General features: G+C 45.4%; 1 protein-coding gene across 1 annotated transcript; it reads right to left on the reverse strand.

Annotated features, from left to right (window-relative positions):
• Nucleotides 1-9,545: 9,545 nt before the first annotated feature.
• LOC306914247 (cullin-2-like) lies at nt 9,546-18,987 on the reverse strand (the record flags this gene model as incomplete). The annotated part of the gene is made up of 3 exons (XM_079491238.1): nt 9,546-11,568; nt 17,563-17,567; nt 18,802-18,987. 3 exons carry the CDS (start codon nt 18,985-18,987, stop codon nt 9,546-9,548), a joined length of 2,214 nt encoding a protein of 737 aa, XP_079347364.1.
• Nucleotides 18,988-20,025: the final 1,038 nt, after the last annotated feature.

Here is a 20,025-nt window from a genome sequence, read left to right on the forward strand (position 1 = left end):
CATTTTGTGTTTCATAATGCCCCTTTCATGTATTTTACGATAAAACATTTACAACACAATATATGCCATATGATAATAAATGATACATCTGAAATTGGTTTCTATTTTTTTACAGCCGTTCATCTGAAACAAGCCTCAGCCCTCCAGCAAGACAGTGGACTTATATCAGCTAACATTGGAGACAATATAACTTTGCATTGCATGATCTATGGGAATGATAGTGAACCAATCTTTAGTTGGTACAAGCAAACACTTGGACAGAAACCACAGCTTGTGTCCATCTTCTATAAGATATATCAAAATGCCGGAAACAATTTTGATCTACATGGTGAATTGAAGGACAATCCACGCTTCTCACTGCACACTGCAGTAAAGGGCACAAATCATTTGCAGATCTCAGTTTTACAACCCTCAGACTCGGGTACATACTACTGTGTGGGCATCCGTTCCTTTGCTCCTATCACATTTTCAGACAGGGCAATTCTCAGTGTAAAAGGTTCAGGGTCCAACGTTCGAGCTATCATCCATCAGCCAGTGTCTGAGTCGGTCGAGCTAGGAGACTCTGTGACTCTGAACTGTACCGTCCACACTGAGATCTGTGATGGAGAACACAGCGTCTACTGGTTCAGAAGCTCCAGAGGATCTCAACCTGGAGTCGTTTACACCCATAGTAAGACTGAAGTCTGCAAGAAGGCTCCTGAATCTGGGCAGTCTTACTCTACACAGAGCTGTGTCTACGAACTCACCAAGAGGAACGTCACTGTTGCAGACGATGGCGCTTACATTTGTGCTGTGACCCTTTGTGGGGAAATGTTCTTTGGAAATGGAACAACGCTGGATATTAAACGTAATTCCCAATTGCACGTGTGTGATACTGTGGAATAGCATTTAGATGATGGATGAAAAAGATGGAGTTACAAGTGTACAATGCTTCTTGTTCTCATCTGAAGTGGTGAATGTGAACTAATAACTAATCTGCCTTCATTTCAGTACATGAAGATCCAACCATCACTGTGTTGGTGATTTCAAATGTACTTCTTGGGATGTCCACACTTCTACTTGCATGGGCTCTTTGCAAGTCATGCAGCAAAGGTATGAACACTTGTTAATGAATGTAGACAGAGTGTGATCTTTTACGACCTCTTCTCTTAAGCACTTAAGCCCTATAAAAAAACAGATCTACAAGCTCATTATGCGTTGCGATGCGTTGTGATGCGTTTTGAGTTTCCAGATGTGGTGTTTGCAGCTGAATGTTCGCTCCAGGTTAGAGACGCTATGCGGGTTCATTGTGGTTAATGACTACAATGTCCCTGGTTTGCACAAAAAGTGCCGAATTAAATGGTGAAACATAAAATTAGTGGCACAAATATGTCCCATTATTTCATTCAGTCTGTGGATTGAACAGAATGTCACATCAGACTGCATTCAGGTATTTTCTTTCTCACTAAAGCATGCATACTGTACATCATATTGTTGAACAGGACTTAAGACTTTATGAATTAAATATGTAATACTGGCTGTATCCAACGTATCAATCCATCATGCATTTTAAAATAGTAGGTAATCACCTAATTGCTATTGCCTTCGATTGATTATTATATCGTCGCTGTCGGGAGGAAACCATCTAACTATTTTTTAGCTTTTAGATTTTTTTTCCTCATAATGTAATGCTATTGAACGCCCTTTACGTCTGTGTGTTGGTTAAAAAAAATATTGAACCAAAGAAAAGAATTAAAAAGCACTTTGTAAAAAAAACTCCACTGGACCCTCAAACTGTCTGCTAAAGCAGATACAGTAACTCCACCACCTCTTCCCCTCTCATGCAAGTAATTGACAATATATAAAGTCACAATACCAACTTTGATGAGGCAGTATTGCATTATTTAAAAAATAAGGTTTTCTTAATTTCCTGAAAAAATTATACTTTTAAATTCCTGGAGAACATTTGGGAGTTAGGTGGTTTCTCCCCGTCAGCAGAGATATTATATTTTTGGATGAAGACAAATAAATTACTGTTTGTAGGTTCATAGGTTTGGTATTTGTAGTGCGCCCCAATCCACTTATTACACAGCCAGAAGAAAGATGAAATAGAAAAAAACATAGAAGACAAAGAAGACTAGACTGGGACAACAAGAAACATATAGTCGGTCACAGCAGGAGGGAGTAGAAACAAATTAACAACCCACAAACTCGATGTGATTTTAATGAAATAATTGGCATTATGATGATACATAATTTATCATATTTTCTGTATAATTTACATAACATAAACATTTGTACACAGTATGAATATTTGACAGTATTGTATATTCTGTATGTTTACTATACTGATGTTTTGGTCGAAGGGTAGAATGATTGTCAAACATGCCCATTGACTGCATGTGTACTGTACAGTAATGTATATAAGTCTATCACAGCATCAATATTACAACCACAGCTCTTGACTCTTGTGGTGAAAACTAAAATGTTGTCCCTGCAAACATGTCATTCTTTATCTCAATTTACAGGGAATACAGACCTATCTTCCTCTCAGGTAATTTGATTTATGTTTTTGACAGGTTATGTTTTTGTTTTTAGTTCAATGTTTGTTTTAAAAATGCCATTGACAATAAATAATTGAATGTTTGTTTTGTCACAGTTTGTTTTACATCACCTAATCATCTTAAGATGATAAGAGCGCCCCTCACTTCACACGGGTGTGATTCTTTAGTTTATTTTGGACCTATACCTTCACAAATTTAATGCTGGAGTTAGACAATAGAACTGATACCACTGCTATCTTGTGGGGCTCAAAATCCATGTCTTAGGGGCCGCCTACAGGAGAACAGATTGGGCTGTATCCGCACAAGTATTTAATCGTATTGGTTAAATGCAGAGGACAATTTCTGTGTGTGTGCAAATGTATTTGACCAATGAAATGTTCCCTGTTTACTCTATATTTGTCAGACCACAGGTCCAGACTCCACCTATCAGAGTCTCCAACCAGCCACTATGGGACACGATACATATGATGTCATGACACCATCTACAGCACAGCCTCATAAGTATATACTTATGAGCTCATACTCATCATTTGATTGATTGATTGTTGTGTTGTTTGAGTGTTCCTACTGCTTGTGCTCTTGTCTCCTTCCAGGAAGAGACAGCAGCATGGAGGTCCAGACTCCACCTATCAGAGTCTCCAACTAGCCACTATGGGACACGATACATATGATGTCATAACACCATCTACAGCACAGCCTCATAAGTATATACTTATGAGCTCATACTCATCATTTGATTGATTGATTGATTGATTGATTGATTGTTGTGTTGTTTGAGTGTTCCTACTGCTTGTGCTCTCGTCTCCTTCCAGGAAGAGACAGCAGCATGGAGGTCCACACACCACAGGTCCAGACTCCACCTATCAGAGTCTCCAACTAGCCACTATGGGACACGATACATATGATGTCATGACACCATCTACAGCGCAGCCTCATAAGTATGAGCTCATAATCATCACTTTATTGTTTGGTTGTTGGATGTGTGATACTGGGCCCTGGTTGGTCCTCCGCTACTGCTGGTCCGCCGAAACATGGCCACAATTGAGAGACACAGACTCAATCTGCCTGCAGGGCAATATGCATTGCAAAGGCAGATTGAAGGCTGGCTACGCAAGACTAGGCTGTGATGCTCATACTGTTACTGGTTGTGTTCTCGTACGTCTCCTTTTCAGGAAGAGGCAGCAGCGTGGACGTCGTTAGTGGGAGGAACTTCACCTGGTTGGCTGCTAAGGGGAAATATTTAGCTTCCCAGCTCTGTCTGTTTACCACATGTGCTCCTTAGCCGGGGAGCCACAGGCCCAAAATTGGACAGGACCTGTGATGTCATGCCGTACTTTTTATTTGTGTTTTTGAGTGGTGAAAACCACTCCAACAACCAGCTTTGTCTGTATCTATGTATCTATGTATGTGTGTACCTGTACGTGGGGCCACGTATAGGTGAGCATGGTTGCTATGGTTAGTGTGTGACGTCACTGCACCACTCAGTTCACACGGGTGTGATTTTTTCTATTCATTTGGTCATCAAGGTCCACAGAATGAGAGGCCTGCTCCGGGTTCCGTCTCTATTAATATATACTCTAAGCCTTATGCACACCGCAACCATCTTGCCAGCAAGGTGCTAACTAGGTGCAACTTCCCATTGACAGCCCATTCATCCAAACAGAAAAGTCCTATCTGATTGTATTAACTCACCAACATTGCAGCTGCACGGAAAGCTTGAATTACCCTCTTTCAATCTGTAAAGTTTTTGTTTCATAAAAATCCACATGTTATGAGCTACATCCTGTCAAGACATTCTGTGCAGGTTATTATTTTCCTAAGTGTCAGAGTTTGGGAGTACGTTGGATACCACTCAACAACCCTCCCTATTTTGTGCATGCCATAGAGACATTTACATACGCTCACAGGCTTCATATTGTTTGATTGATTGACATTTTTATTTCACAGTATGCAGAATGGGTATTTCAAATGAAAGCACAAGTCAAGACAAAAACTGTTAACTGTGGACGACACCATGATTAAGCATTACACTTGTCAGAGCCCACCATTTTCAATTCATCAGAACATTTAGAGACGTACAAATATACACTTCTATAAACAAAACAGGAAATCATCATATAAAGAAAGTAAAAAGGGAAAAACATATACAGAAAGGGGGTGGGGGGGACTCAGACTTTATTTACGGGGGCCAGTTTTGAATTGCAGCCATCCGTAGGTGTCCTTTGAGAGCGATTCTGAAGGAGTCAAGGGATTCACATGTCTAAATGGCTGTTGGTAGGGCGTTCCACATTTTGGTGGCATAGGAGCAAAATGAATTTACACCGTTGTGAACCCACTCCGGGTTCCTCCTGGAACCCACTCAAAGGCATTTAGAACCACTGCCTTACACCATACCATTATAGGACTGGCTTTACAGCCTCATCTCACTCCACTCAGAGCACAGGGAAGGGGAAATAAATAGATGACACAAAACAACATAACACATTAATCCCCATAACACATTCCCAACTAGAAAAAGTGCCCCTCGGGGCACAGGTCTCCAACAGGCCAGGTCAGGTTGTGGCCTCCTGGTGGCGCTGTAATAGGCCAATGAGAAAAGGGTGTCTGGACATCATCTGTATGTAATATATCTCAAAGTAGTGAGGACTTGTTTAACAGGTGGCATACTCCCTCTGCTGGCTAGTACCTGCTATAACTGGTGTTAACGTATTGTAAATTAACTGCTTTTGGTCCTATATGACATTTTGTTTGTGTAGGCCTAGAAAGACCAATGCCATAATGAGTGTCTATACCTTCAAACAAAAGGTATATTCTGAGCCAGGAAAAGCCCTAATCTGTGTGCTCTTCGGTGGCAACCACATTTTGTCAACTGCATGTTGATAAGCCTAAATAGGGAGTCATACATTATAGATTACATGTCATAGATGACTGGCATCATAGACAGGCCACATATGAGTCACGATCCAAATGAAACCATGACGTTGAACCAATTATTTTTAGTTTTTCCTATTTTTATCACTTCCAGTATCATTAGGGGTCAAGCCCAAAGGGCATAGACCCCTTTTGTTTTTGTGAACATTCCGCCATTTTAGCAGTTTTATGTGCTATTGTTTTTCCACGAAATTCGGCAATATGGTAGAGGGCCGTGAGGATGAACTGAAGCTCACACTCATTCGTCAAAAGACCTTTGACCTTTAGATCTCTCGATGAGTGAATTGATATGATTTGCTCTACCCACTTTTCTACCCACTATTCGACCCACTTATTTTGGCCACGTCACAGAAATGACTCTGGTTACGGCACGGCAGCGTTGACAAACTACCCCTTCAGCCAATCAGCGTAACCAAAAAAACGGACGTCATCTCCAGTCTATCTACGCCATGTCAACCACACAGAATGAGCAGGTTCGGCCTGACCTCGGGCCTTTGTAGAATTGAATTAAAACCCACATGGGCAAGCCCAATTAGGGTCCACTTGGGTGTCGCATAAAATTCCCGAGTTGGGGCACACCTATTGCGCAGGTAGAACCAATTTAAAGCCCACACGAGTAACCCAAGGGGCCAGTGAGGCTATTCAACGTTGAAGGTCTGGGTCCTAGTGGTAGGAGGAGGGACTACAGGCGGACCCGTGGATTCATGACCGGGAAACCCCGTGCAGCTGGGCTTTAACATTGAGCGCTCGGTTGCATACGTCACCCAGGACCTCAAAGTTGAGGTCCGGAGGAGGGACTTCCGGCAGTCTTCCGGGTGCTTCAAAACGCCACTGAGCAACTTCCACTGACATGAATAGCGGAGGGGGCGGAGCTTCGCGCCAGATCAGTCTCTATCCTTTTATATACTCTATGGAGTTGCAAGTGTGAATCAGGTTCCAGCTGACATTGTCATATAGGTTCCATATCCCTCACATTTATTTGCTCCTTTTGAGTATCTGCCGATACCGTTTTTTCCCGATCCAATATTTATATTTTTATAGAACAGTTATGCCATATCACAATAGTACAATATCCGAAATCACAGACAATATCCAGTCTAATATCATGATATGGATATTGTATTGATACTATAGGGATGTTCAGATCAAATTATTTTGCTCCCGATCCGATTCCGATCATTTGCAAATGACGTGACCACCCCCGATTTCCGATCACGTGATCGGATCGAGACAAACACCCAGCTCATTGTGTATATTGCGTATAGCTTTTTTCTTTTTGGGCTTGACCCTGTCGTATAGCTGCTTGCAGCTATATTTGTTTTCGTTGACCCACAGCTAAGCCTCATTTTAGGTATCATGATGCTGACAATGAATGTCCTTTTCACATAGGAAATGTTATACTTACCTCTCACTGACAGAAACAACGGTTAGGTTACATTTAAACGCTATTTTGACGACAGCGCTTGAGTTGCAGTAAGACTGGTGTGTCATTCTAGTCTGATAACAACCAGTGTTCATTTTCAGCAGATTTAGATTTAGTCTTTTGAATAACACAACATTTAGTCTTAGTCCTATTTAGTGTTCTGAAATTGTCTAGTCTTAGTTGACTAAAACATCTTGGTCTATTAGTCTTTTAGGCTTAGTCAACAAAATCAATATTGATTTCAAAGCAAAAACCCAGATATTGCTGGTGGTGGGGGGAGGGGCAGTTAAGTGGTCTTATTCCACAATTCAGTAAAACGGAATACATGTAGTATATACTTTTAAATGTGCCTCCATGTTTGAAAATGCCCCCTTTCTTTATAGATTTGGTGTGACTCGTTTAAATTACCTTCACCTGTCCCTTGTTTGATTGGGCAATATAACAATATTGCCTAATTCACATTGCATTTGTAATCACGTCTCACCGACCCAGCTATAGTTTTCCATATGCCTGGCTCTTAATATTTTTATGACTTCGCAAACTACTGGAATTTCATAAAGGCTAACTAACGTTTTTGAAACCTTTTTTGAGCAGTGCTAAACGCTCCAACATGAGACTTTGTGTGTTTGGGTGTAGTCGGTAGCAGCATGGTTACTGTGGATCACGTGGTGATCATCATCAACATCATGATAAAAGGCACCGCTCTCTTCACATGGGTGTGATTTATTTTGTATTACTTTTTATAATGATGAAAGTCAATGGGGCTCACATTGTCCATATTTGGGCACAGACGTCATCGCCTAGACATGAACTGCATGTTGATGAGCCTAAATAGGGAGTCATACAGCTTGATCATAGATGACTGGCATCATAGACAGGCCACATAAGGCGGACATCCAAATTAATCCATGCCGGTATTGAACCAATCTTGTTTAGTTTTTCCTATTTTTATCACCTCCAGGATAAAATTATTGAGGGGGCGGCTAGCCCCTCCTATATACAGCTTTAATGTTTGTTTTTCAACGATGCTTGTTTAAGCAAACGCCATAGACAATAAAGACAAATGTAATTTGTTTTGAGGACTAAAACAAACAAACCCGTTGCTTAAACAAACTTTATGTTGTAATTGATGTTGTAAGATGATAAGAGCGCCCCTCACTTCACACGGGTGTGATTTTTATATTATCTTGCTGTATTGTATTGTCACATGCCACACCAGGTAGAATTATTTTAAGGTCACATTCAATAGAGCGGCATCTGGATTCTTGGTCTGTAGTACACTACAGAGCCCTATCCGTGTCCGCATGTGGTGAATGGAAGTTGTCGAGAGATCCTTTGACTCTTCTGTTCTCTCAAAGCAAGTGCTCAGTTTGTCAACCATTTTATGACAAAGGACGCTAATACAGTCCCTTACATCTAATTGGAATTGAATCCATGGCCCTCATAATCTCCACACATTGGATGTTTTATAGCAGGATAGCTTTTGATACTACCAAAGGTGGTCACTGAACCTGGTCTCAACTGGGCCTACAGGCTCCTGCCCCGTTTTTCCCTTTTCAATCCCTTGAGGTGCGCCGCTGTCGTTATTGTCCTCATCTACAGTAGTAGGATCTCCACCAGCCACGACAAGTGGCCGGATAATAAATCATACATTTGAGAATTTGATGTAACAACTAAATGCAGTGTAACTGCCCGGAGCTGCCACAATGGTATATGAACACAGACACGCTTAAAAAAAACACTTTCATAACGCTGCTCTTACCACGTCTCTACCACCTTCCTCATCACTTTGCCCTCTATAGCCTCCTCTACTGCGTCTGCCTTCTACTCACTCTGCTCTCTTAACAGACACCTAGTTGTATTAGAAATTAATACTATTAGAATACTAGCTGGATTCCTGGCATTGTGTGTGCAGGTGAGCTCATGAGGTAAGTACGTGACATAAGTATAGTAATAATGTCAGGCATCCCCATGTTTTATTTCAGTTAAAAAAAAAAAAAAACATAAAAAGTTGCCCATAACGTCAGATGTCTGGAAGACTGATTGGTGGATTGGCGAAATGATGGTCTGAATTCACTGAATGTGAAACATGAGGGAAAAAAAGCTGTGGACAGACATGGACATAGGAACGCTCTTCTAGATGGCTTGTCCCGTTGGTGCCACGCCGTAAAGGGAGATGCTTCTCTGTGCCATATCATATCATATCTGAACCATATCATACAAATTGGGTGGAGGGTTTTGACATTATCAATGACATCAGTCAGTCATACAGGGGACATATAGACAAATGCTGTTATGGACAGCTAACCTTGCTCTTCCATGCCATTCCGTAAAGAATACATATTTTTATAGAGTCCACCAACATGTCATCACGGTCACAGCACACTCTCCTCTTTTATTCTTTTTTTAGTCTTATTTCGGTTAAGGAGACGTTCTTTCCCCTTCAGTAACTATAGGCATTTTAGGTTTTTTCATCAGTCAAGGGTCAGTCCGTTGATGGCAGCACGCCACTACTAAACATATGATGGAGCCTGTTCTTCATGTTTGTTTGTTGTCTTTTTTCTTTTTTTTTTACCTTGTCCAGGCCGCCTTGTCGATCAGTCAGTCAATTAATGGGTGGGATGGGAGGCTAGTGGCCCTTCTTATTTTCACGCCATGTAGCTGTACTCATCTGTCGAGTTCTGGCTGCGCTCGAGGTACTCCTTGTCGATGAGCACCTCGATACACTTCTTGATCATGCTGACATTTGGGTTGAATCTGGCTTTGGCCTGGTTGATGACCTCTTGAATGAGGGCGTTGTGTCGCAGCACCTTGCGTGTCTTCATGATTCTCACTATGGCAGCTTGTAAATACATTTTGCGGTCCTCATCTATGGCGTTCCTCGTCTGCTCCACCTCCTGTGGCGTGTCCTTCTGCATTGATATTGTGATCTTGAACTTTGTCCTTTTACTGGAGAAGTCCATATTTAATGAAAAGGTGGATTTGTCCTCTATTTCCTCCTTTTGCGAGTGATGGTTCAGCAGCTTGATTTGCAACAGGGACACGATGGTCTTCTGTAGCTCCTTCTCGTTCATCTCAGTGTTGGCCAGAAGCTCCTTGTAGGGAACCGTTTTGCTGTTGTTGAAGGCAAGCAGCACGGCCATTTGATATGTTGTCACTGTGGCCACATAGGGCTTGGAGAGGTAGTTAATCTTGACATCACCTGAGCAAAGATTATGCAGCCAGGTCAACTTTCTACCGCTGTATCTCTCATTATAGAACAGCTCAAACATCTGTACACTCTTCTCTAGTTCTAGAGGGACGGAGAGTTTGGAGGGAACGTGCGTGAGGGGCCAGGCTCCTGCCTGCAGTACGTAGATCTGGAAGCTGATGCCCAGTTGTTCTCCTTTCTTGTTCTTATAGTCAGTGAAACTGGCGTTGTGGTCGGCACTCACAGTCATGTCTGTGTACATTCTGTGGAGCTTGCTGGTGAACTCGAAGCCGCACACTGCCTTCAGTTTGTTGATCATAGATTCTTCTGAGTCCATCGACAATGACAGGTCATGAATTAACCGCTTTGCTAGCATTCTGGTGTAAAACTTCTGAAAGACATCCTTGTCGTCAATGTACTTGAACACTGTGATTAGGCTGTTCAGTTTGTCATCCACCTCGCTCTCTGACGTTCCCTTTGCAGACTTCTTCAGCAGACCGTCACTGTACTTGGCCAGTAGTTCAGGAGATTTGCACATAGTATTGTCTTCCTTGTGGTTGACCACAAGCGTCAAGGCCTTATCAAGTGCTCCAAAGAATAGACGATCCCCGTTCAGAATTGTGTTAATGAGCTTTGCAAATTTATCGTAAACCTCCAGTACAGACTCAACAAAGTTGGTTGGCATATTTTCCTGAGAGAGGTTACTGATGGCACGGAGGCCCTCGTCTTTGATATGGGCCTGCAGCTCCTGGACCATGCAAGGTACACCTTGGTTTATAGCCGTCAGTAGGATGTACATGTTGGCAATGTCATCTCTCCTTTCTTGGCGGATGATGCTTTGACATTCCCCGAGAATGACATCCTTGGTGTCGGCCACCATCTTCTCCCGGCATTCTTTCATAACTTTCTCGTGGGAGCTCTCGTGCAGGTACTTCCGACAGCGCTTCTCCTCTTCAATCAACCGCTGTACAACCTTTCCCATGTACTGTGAAACGGTGCACTCTTGCAGTAGTTTGGAGGCTTCCTGTTTGTAAGTCCCTTTCGAAATCCCTGTCGTTGACAGAAATGGTTCCTCGAATTTTTCCTGATAATACTTCAGCGGGAACTTCTTGTACTTTTCAACATGAACAAAGGAGTTGACAATGCTGTAAATTACATTCTGGTTGGTGTCCTCGTTGCAATGGTCATTTTTGATTGTACTGAGCAAACTCTTTATCAGGTTGCCTTTGTTGACCAAAGGATCGATCAAGTCATTCTTCCATATGTCTAACCCCAGCTCTCCAATATCCTTCATCGCTTCCCCCTTATCGTTATCCTCTGTTACCTTTGTCGTGTTGAGAAAGGTGTATAGGCGGTTCAGGAAGGTAATGCCCTTGCTGTAATCTTCCCAGTGTTTGTGGTACACCTGTAGCATATCATTTGCCTCCTTTGCCTCCTGGGACAACTGCTTGACATGTTTTTCCAGATGCGCCTTGGTCTCTCTATATAACATTGCACCCAGGGGATTAGGGAGTGCAGAACATAAATCATAAATGCCTTTGAACGATTCAGTCCATGTGTCTTTGGACACCGCTTTCATTGTCAGAACATCCTTGATTGTTGGTAGTAGCCTGTTCCATGTCTCGTCAAACGAGACTTGCTTAGGCTTTAAGCCGGTCATTGTGGCTCTGGTGGACAATAGTTGACTTAATTGAAGCTTCTTCGCTACCACTTATTCTGAGGAAATACTTTTCACCCTGCTATCTTCTAAGAGTTTGGGCTATGACAGTCAGACTCTCGCAACTGACTAGCTGCAAGAGTATATATTCAGGCCTACGCTGTGACATCAGACCCAAATACGTCACTGTTACATCACTGTCGCTATCGTGACATCACTATCGTGACAGATAAAGAGATCTCCATATGGGCAAAACAGCATTCCCATATATGGGAATATACTTTTTTCCACTTTTCCCCCCCTTTTTTCACCCAGTGTCAGGTGTCAGTGTTTGGTTCTAGAATTGGTTACGTTCTAGATTATTGGAACCGTGTGGTGCTTTCACAGTGCTTTTTTGGTTCCAGTTTCAAAACAACTTAAAGGGTTCTGGAAGTCGAACCAATTCATTTTCAGTGGAAACACTCTCAGCTGGTTTAATATACGCAGGGAAAAATAACTGAACCGGGCCAATGTTACCCTGTACCAGTTGACCCGCTGGAACCGTGTCAATGTGTGTGCGTGCGTGCGTGCGTGCGTGCGTGCGTGCGTGCGTGCGTGCGTGCGTGCGTGACCGGTGTCAAATAGGTTTTCTTATTATTTTGCACTAATATTGTATTGTATATCCGTTCAGTGACTTATTCTTATTATATATATAAATACCTACCGCTGTCGATTGGATATGATCCTGTATGTATGCAAGGACCTCCGTTTCCGCCGGACTAGGTATGACGTCAGCGTCATTGACTGACAGCTGTCTAGTCTCGCGTTACCAGACTGTGCCTCCGCGATTTCCAAACGCTCCGTACAGTCTGGGCCAACGGAACAGGTCTCATGAGTATCCGGACACAGCGGAAGTGGAGCCTCCTCGCCACTTCCGTTTCATCTTTACAGTCGCGCATATTTATCCTAATATAAATAGAAAACATCTAAGGCTATAGCTTGTTGCTTAGCAGAAAAGGAAATAAAAAAATATATTTTCGTGAACGGAAATGGCAGCTTCCGTTACTCAGCTCATTGGGGCTATAGACATAGATATATATAAACTCTAGATAGCTCACCCGCGCTGTTGGCCAATGGAGAGCGACGTCGTTACGTGGCGGCCATCTTACCTCGGGACACATAACATTGGGTCTATGGGGCATGTACTCTTAAATGACCATAACTTGCTCAATTTTCAACCGATTTTCAAACGGTTTGGTTTGTTATAAACGTCAGAGACGTCCGCATACTTATATGCTTTTATACGACGTTCATATAAAAAAAAAATTAAGCCGATAAGCGTCCTGAATCATAGCCACGTTGACAACGTTTGTAATAAACCAACCCGTTTGTAAATCCGTCAAGATTTGAGCGAGTTATGACTGTTTCTGTTTGAGCTGCCATTGAACATACTGTACTGTATCCCCGATGTAAGATGGCTGCCGGGTGAACGACGTCAGAAACTCCGCCTTGAGCCATCTAGTGTTTATATATATCTATGGCTATAGTCCCAGACTCTATATAGCATTCGGAGATTGTGGCATAGTTGTCTGTTAACGCGAGACTAACAGCTGTCAGACGTGGGAGCGGAAGAGGTGGAGTCTTATGGGGTGAATTTAATGCCATTATTAACTGCGTAGTTTTACAACCTGCGTCGTAATTACACTTCACCATAGAATCTCATACGTACGTACTTTTACAGAAACGTACGTCTTTAGAAGGACCTACGTGTTATTTGTCCCATTGTAATCCAATTCACACGTAATTTACAGTTCCTAAAATTACGAATAAAAAATCACGACTAATGAATTCATAAGTACGTAGGTACGTTTCATCCATTACGCCCATCCATTTCTTACTACTAGGTACGTTTCATCCATTACGCCCATCCATTTCTGATATTACGCCCATCATTAAAATCACGTATCACTCATTACGACCATCTCAATATAGGAGTCATTTTGGCAGTAATCTACCATGGGAAGAAGACGTACGTAAATGGACCAATCAGGGAATGGGGGCGGAGCCTCCGGTTGTTAAGGGAACCGGCACCCCATCTCTGAGGAGGACACCCGCCCTGGTCCCCGGCCCTATCTCGGCCGTCCCTGGTCCGTTTCGGACGGGGGGAATCTCGTTGGAACCGGGCCGCCGTCCCGGACGCGCTCCCGTCGGTCTCGTGCCCAGGTGGGGGTCCGCGGGGGGTCCGCGGGGCATCTCGGCCGTCCCTGGGCCGTTTCGCACGGGGGGAATCTCGTTCGAACCGGGCCGCCGTCCCGGACGCGCTCCCGGGGGTCTCGCGGTGCCCAGGTGGGGGTCCGCGGGGGTCCGCGGCGGAAAGGGGCCTACGCGAGGCCCCGTAGATCTGCTGTTTTCTGGGGTTGGAAAACTCTCAATCAGGGCCTGGGAACCAGGCACCTGCTCTCCGCCGGTCCCCTGGGGTCCCCTCGTATGGCGCCGCACGGTGGCCACGGCGGGTACTGCGACGGAGGGGGGGTCTGAGCCCTGGGTGCTCACAGGCCCAGGCACAGACACCATCTGGGGGGAACTTCTGACCGAGGCCTCGGCCTGGTCGTGGAGACTGCTCTCCAGGGGTCCCTTGGGGTCCCCTCGTATGGCGACGCCCGGTGGCCACGGCGGGTACTGCGACGGAGGGGGGTCTGAGCCCTGGGTGTTCACAGGCCCAGGCACAGACACCATCTGGGGGGAACTGCTGACCGAGGCCTCGGCCTGGTCGTGGAGCCGTGGAGCCCTCGTATGGCGACGCCCGGTGGCCACGGGGGGGTACTGCACACTGGGTGTTTGATCCCAGGCACAGACACTCGTATGGGGTGAATTTAATGCCATTATTATCTGCGTCCCAGGGGCGGGCGGTCCCTCTGACCGCGGGACCCCACCTCTTAAGGCCCAGGAGGGGTGCTTAAAGGTGGGTACTCGGGGACGGGCGGAGCGCCTGGTTCCCCGGGCCTGTCTGCTAAATCGCACTAAGTATAGAGGAGTCCCAGGGGCGGGCGGTTCTTTCGGCCGCGGGACCCCACCACTTAAGGCCCAGGAGGGGTGCTTAAAGGTGGGTACTCGGGGACCCACGGAGCGCGGGTCCCCCTGGAAGTGCTCCCCGGAGTTCGTTGGTAGTGCATGGCCGGGTGTGGGCGCCCTCCCCCGGGCAGAGGTCCCCAGGGTGTAGCCCCTGGTCCCTGTGTTGGGTGTTGGGTGCCTGTGCCTGAGTGGTGGTGTGGCTCCAGGCGTGGGAACAGGGGCCAGGTCCAGCCTCGAGTGTCTGTGCCTGGGATCAAACACCCAGTGTGCAGTACCCCCCCGTGGCCACCGGGCGTCGCCATACGAGGGCTCCACGGCTCCACGACCAGGCCGAGGCCTCGGTCAGCAGTTCCCCCCAGATGGTGTCTGTGCCTGGGCCTGTGAACACCCAGGGCTCAGACCCCCCTCCGTCGCAGTACCCGCCGTGGCCACCGGGCGTCGCCATACGAGGGGACCCCAAGGGACCCCTGGAGAGCAGTCTCCACGACCAGGCCGAGGCCTCGGTCAGAAGTTCCCCCCAGATGGTGTCTGTGCCTGGGCCTGTGAGCACCCAGGGCTCAGACCCCCCCTCCATCGCAGTACCCGCCGTGGCCACCGTGCGGCGCCATACGAGGGGACCCCAGGGGACCGGCGGAGAGCAGGTGCCTGGTTCCCAGGCCCTGGTTGAGTTTTCCAACCCCAGAAAACAGCAGATCTACGGGGCCTCGCGTAGGCCCCTTTCCGCCGCGGACCCCCGCGGACCCCCACCTGGGCACCGCGAGACCCCCGGGAGCGCGTCCGGGACGGCGGCCCGGTTCGAACGAGATTCCCCCCGTGCGAAACGGCCCAGGGACGGCCGAGATGCCCCGCGGACCCCCCGCGGACCCCCACCTGGGCACGAGACCGACGGGAGCGCGTCCGGGACGGCGGCCCGGTTCCAACGAGATTCCCCCCGTCCGAAACGGACCAGGGACGGCCGAGATAGGGCCGGGGACCAGGGCGGGTGTCCTCCTCAGAGATGGGGTGCCGGTTCCCTTAACAACCGGAGGCTCCGCCCCCATTCCCTGATTGGTCCATTTACGTACGTCTTCTTCCCATGGTAGATTACTGCCAAAATGACTCCTATATTGAGATGGTCGTAATGAGTGATACGTGACTTTAATGATGGGCGTAATATCAGAAATGGATGGGCGTAATGGATGAAACGTACCTAGTAGTAAGAAATGGATGGGCGTAATGGATGAAACGTACCTACGTACTTATGAATTCATTAGTCGTGATTTTTTATTCGTAATTTTAGGAACTGTAAATTACGTGTGAATTGGATTACAATGGGACAAATAACACGTAGGTCCTTCTAAAGACGTACGTTTCTGTAAAAGTACGTACGTATGAGATTCTATGGTGAAGTGTAATTACGACGCAGGTTGTAAAACTACGCAGTTAATAATGGCATTAAATTCACCCCATAGAGTCTATTACAAACATGACTTTTGCCAGTATAAAGAGACGCTCAGAGGGAGAGGAAGTATGTGTTGCTGCTCTGTGAGTGTGTCCAAGGTGACAGGAGGACGAGAAAGAGAGAGAGAGCCGGAATATCTGTTGGCACACCACGGTACGAGTTGAGAGGGAAGGAAGACTTGTGTGTGACCAATCTGTTGACGACGGAGAGAATCGAGTGAGCTGACCTATCTGTGGTACGAGCCAGTGGCCAGGAGTGGTGTTTCAGAGTGCGGATACGGATACCAAGCAACCTCGGCGGGCGGTTTAGGCTGCCCGTTGTGTGTGAGTACTGTTCCATCCCGCACTTCTGTTGTTTCCACCATTCCATTAAGGCTGCTATAGCTGTACTTATCTGTGGAACGGAGAAACTGGCTTTAGCCTTGTGTGATTTCAGATCCATGATGTATTGAAGTGGACGTACTGTTCTGATTCAATGTAACTGATGCTGGACTGACGAGAGGCTCTCTCTACTCACAAACGGAACTGTCTAACCTAACGCACTTTGCACATTTGTAGTGAACGATTTTAGGTTATTTGTTTCTTTTGTTTCTTTTTGTTAGTGTATATTGCATTTTTAGGATTTATAAGCAGACAGGAATTAATAAATACTGGTTTTATGGCATTTTAGTGGCCACTGTACAAGGACAATAAAACTAATGTTATATTTTTGACCCATGGTTTGGTGTCTCTCTCCTCCTATTTATGGGTCTTGCTCTCTTACCTGGTAAAACGTGAACCTGTGTGTGTCCTTGAACAAACTAAAGCTAAGAATAAGAATGACAGAAGAGTGAAGAGTTTCCGTTGCTCTTCAATTAATCAACGGATGGCGTAGTCCAGGGTTATTATCTTTATTAAGGTGTACAACTTTGATATCTCTCGCACTTTAAACAGTGCAACTCAAATAATTAAAGGTGGTATGTCTTACAAAGTAATAACGATAAATAATATTCTGTTGTCCAATTACTGTGTGACTGATTCGGCCCTGGTCACGCGTGTGTGTGTGTGTGTGTGTGTGTGTGTGTGTGTGTGTGAGAGAGAGAGAGAGAGAGGGGGGGGGGGGGGGGGGAGAGAGAGAGAGTAAATGTGTTATCTGATGAATTTGTAAATGGATGAGGTGTAGCCTATATGAAGAGAAAATGGGGCCAAACATTTTATATTTTTAAACCAATCACATGAAATGCATCTTCCTGCAGCTTGGGTGACCCGGAGAAATGACTCACACAGTTGCCGAATGAACTGTGGAACCTGTGGTTCTTAGTACACTGACCAGAGTGCACTGACTGACGCTTCCTGCAGAAAGAACACAATGTCAATTACCAACAACAATGTACAGAGAACATGCTGCATGTACAGACAGCATAATTCATTACTTGGTTTTCTGTGTTCGACGCTGTTCGCTTAGTCCAGTGCCGTTCTTTAAAGGATTCATGACATTCATTTTCATTAATTTCTTGTTTTTCTTTTAGGTTTTATGACCTCAATTTATGACCTCAATTACACCCACACGGAAATCTACTGAATGTTCAAAGTTCAGGTTTTTGGATGCAATTGAAAAATTACAAAAACGTTTTTTTTCATGTCACCACCAGACCTTTTAATTCTTTCTGTGCCGCTAAGTGGTAGCAGAAGTGTAGCTGTACCAGCGCTTGCATTCACTTTAAGAGGATCAGTTTCATCCCCGCTGTAGCCCCCTGCACACTATCACTGTAAGGATTTCATTTGCTATCATTAGCATTAGCACACACACTGTTTACCTCTCGCCTGAAACGCCGGGACCAGTCGCAATTTAGAAAAGGGGGGCCCTGGAGGAAAACATGTCTTTTTAATTTTAGTCAGAGGGAGGGTGAGCTAATTTTACTTAGAGTCCAAGGGAGGGTGATCCCATTTTGATAATAAAATAGTCCGGGTTTTATATCTAATACTACAGCTTTTCTGAATTAAAGTACAACTTTGGTCAACGATACCCCTCTGTTGCTTTCACTTGGTTCTTCCCAACAGGACCGGTTTTCATTGTTCCCCCTATGTGTCGATAGGCAGGGGCGTAAGGTTCTTAAAACGTCAGGGGGTGCTCCCCAGCCCCGCCTCTCCCCCCCCCCCCCCCCCCCCCCCCCCCCCGACGCGGGGGAAAACGATTTTTTATTTTTTTCGTTTGGTACTTTATTTAGTTTGCTATTGCGCTTTCAGTTCACAACAAACACATTAAATTGTTTCAAGGTTCAAGGTTCAAGGTTGTGCTTTATTGTTACATCTTGTGTACAGGTACACGTACATAAGAGTAAAACTTATTTTTGTTTGGCTTCCTTCAGACAATGCAGCAGCAATAATATAATACGACAATATAATACAATATAATACGACATCAAAACAGCAACACACAGTCTTTCGTAGAGTTGTACGTGATCCAGGTAAATGTCTCTTTCCAGATGGGTTGATATTTGCGCCCCCGGACTGCTGGCTGCTGCGGACGACACCTTTCTTTTTTAGAATTATTAGCTCTTAAAAGAGCCGTTGTGTTGGCGCTGACAGTGCTGTCCGCCTCGGCAGCTACGTTGTCGGCGGCGGGCATCGTGATCTTGTCGGCGGGCGGGGCCGGGGTGGCCGCGGCGGCGGGCATCGTGATCTTGTCGGCGGGCGCCAGGGCCTTGACAGCGGGCGTCTTGTCGGCGGCGGCGCCGAATTGTAGCATGGACTGGACGAATCTCGGCTTCATCATAGTAATCGAACGGAAATTAAGCCTCCTGTACTGAATGCAACATTTATACTCTCTACCTGGCAGCAGAACAAAAGCCACCTTATTAGCATTTGAATGAATGAATACCTGTTCGCCCAGACAGTGGCCCAAGCACCTAAAGGTGTGTGGAATGTGCCTACGTGTCTTGTTTTTGTTTTGACTTCAGTGTTGCCACATTGTGTGAGAGAAATAAGCCAACCCACCTCCAAAAACCAGGGAAGGGGATCTTCAGCCCTTGATTACGTGACAAAATGAGGGGATATCTCAGTGGGTGCTATTTGGCTTATTAATTTTTCAGGGGGTGCCCAAGCCCTCAAGCACTCCCATAGTTGACGCCGTTGTCGATAGGCCTATCTCACAGCCCCCTTTCCACGCCCCCTTCCGGTAGCTAGTGGTGTCATTTAACATTAGCATTTACACATTCTTTTCTCTGGAGAATCTAAGTACATTTCCTAATGTAAAAATGTGACAGACCAATATTATTAATATGAAGCAAACAAGATGGTAAATCAGCTCGAACAGATAGAACAAACCTTACCTTGAGAAAACAAAAGTCGTAGACTTCTTAAATGACCTCTGTTAACATAGTGTCTATGGAGTGACGTCACGCTATCACCACTAGCTCCGAAAGGGGGCGTGGAAAGGGGGCGGGGAAATTCTGTGAGATAGGCCTATCACAGCCCCCTTTCCACGCCCCCTTCCGGAGCTAGTGGTGTCATTTAACCATTAGCATCTACACTTTTTTTCTCTGGAGAATCTAAGTACATTTCCTAATGTTAAAATGTCAAAGACCGATAATAATATGAAGAAAACACAATGGTATAACAACTCAAATAAGTAGAATAAACCTTACCTTTACAAAACGGTAGTTTGTGGCTTGTGAAAATACCTCTTTTAACATGGAAGCCTATGGACCGCAGAAAAAAGAACACCACTAGCTCCAAAAGGGGGCGGGGAAATGCTGTGAGATAGGCCTATCATTGTGCTTGGCCTATCCAGACAGTAGGCGTGTGCAGA

The sequence above is a fragment of the Electrona antarctica genome, assembly GCF_951216825.1.
Source record: "Electrona antarctica genome assembly, chromosome: 21".
Classification (NCBI taxonomy): Eukaryota; Metazoa; Chordata; class Actinopteri; order Myctophiformes; family Myctophidae; genus Electrona; species Electrona antarctica.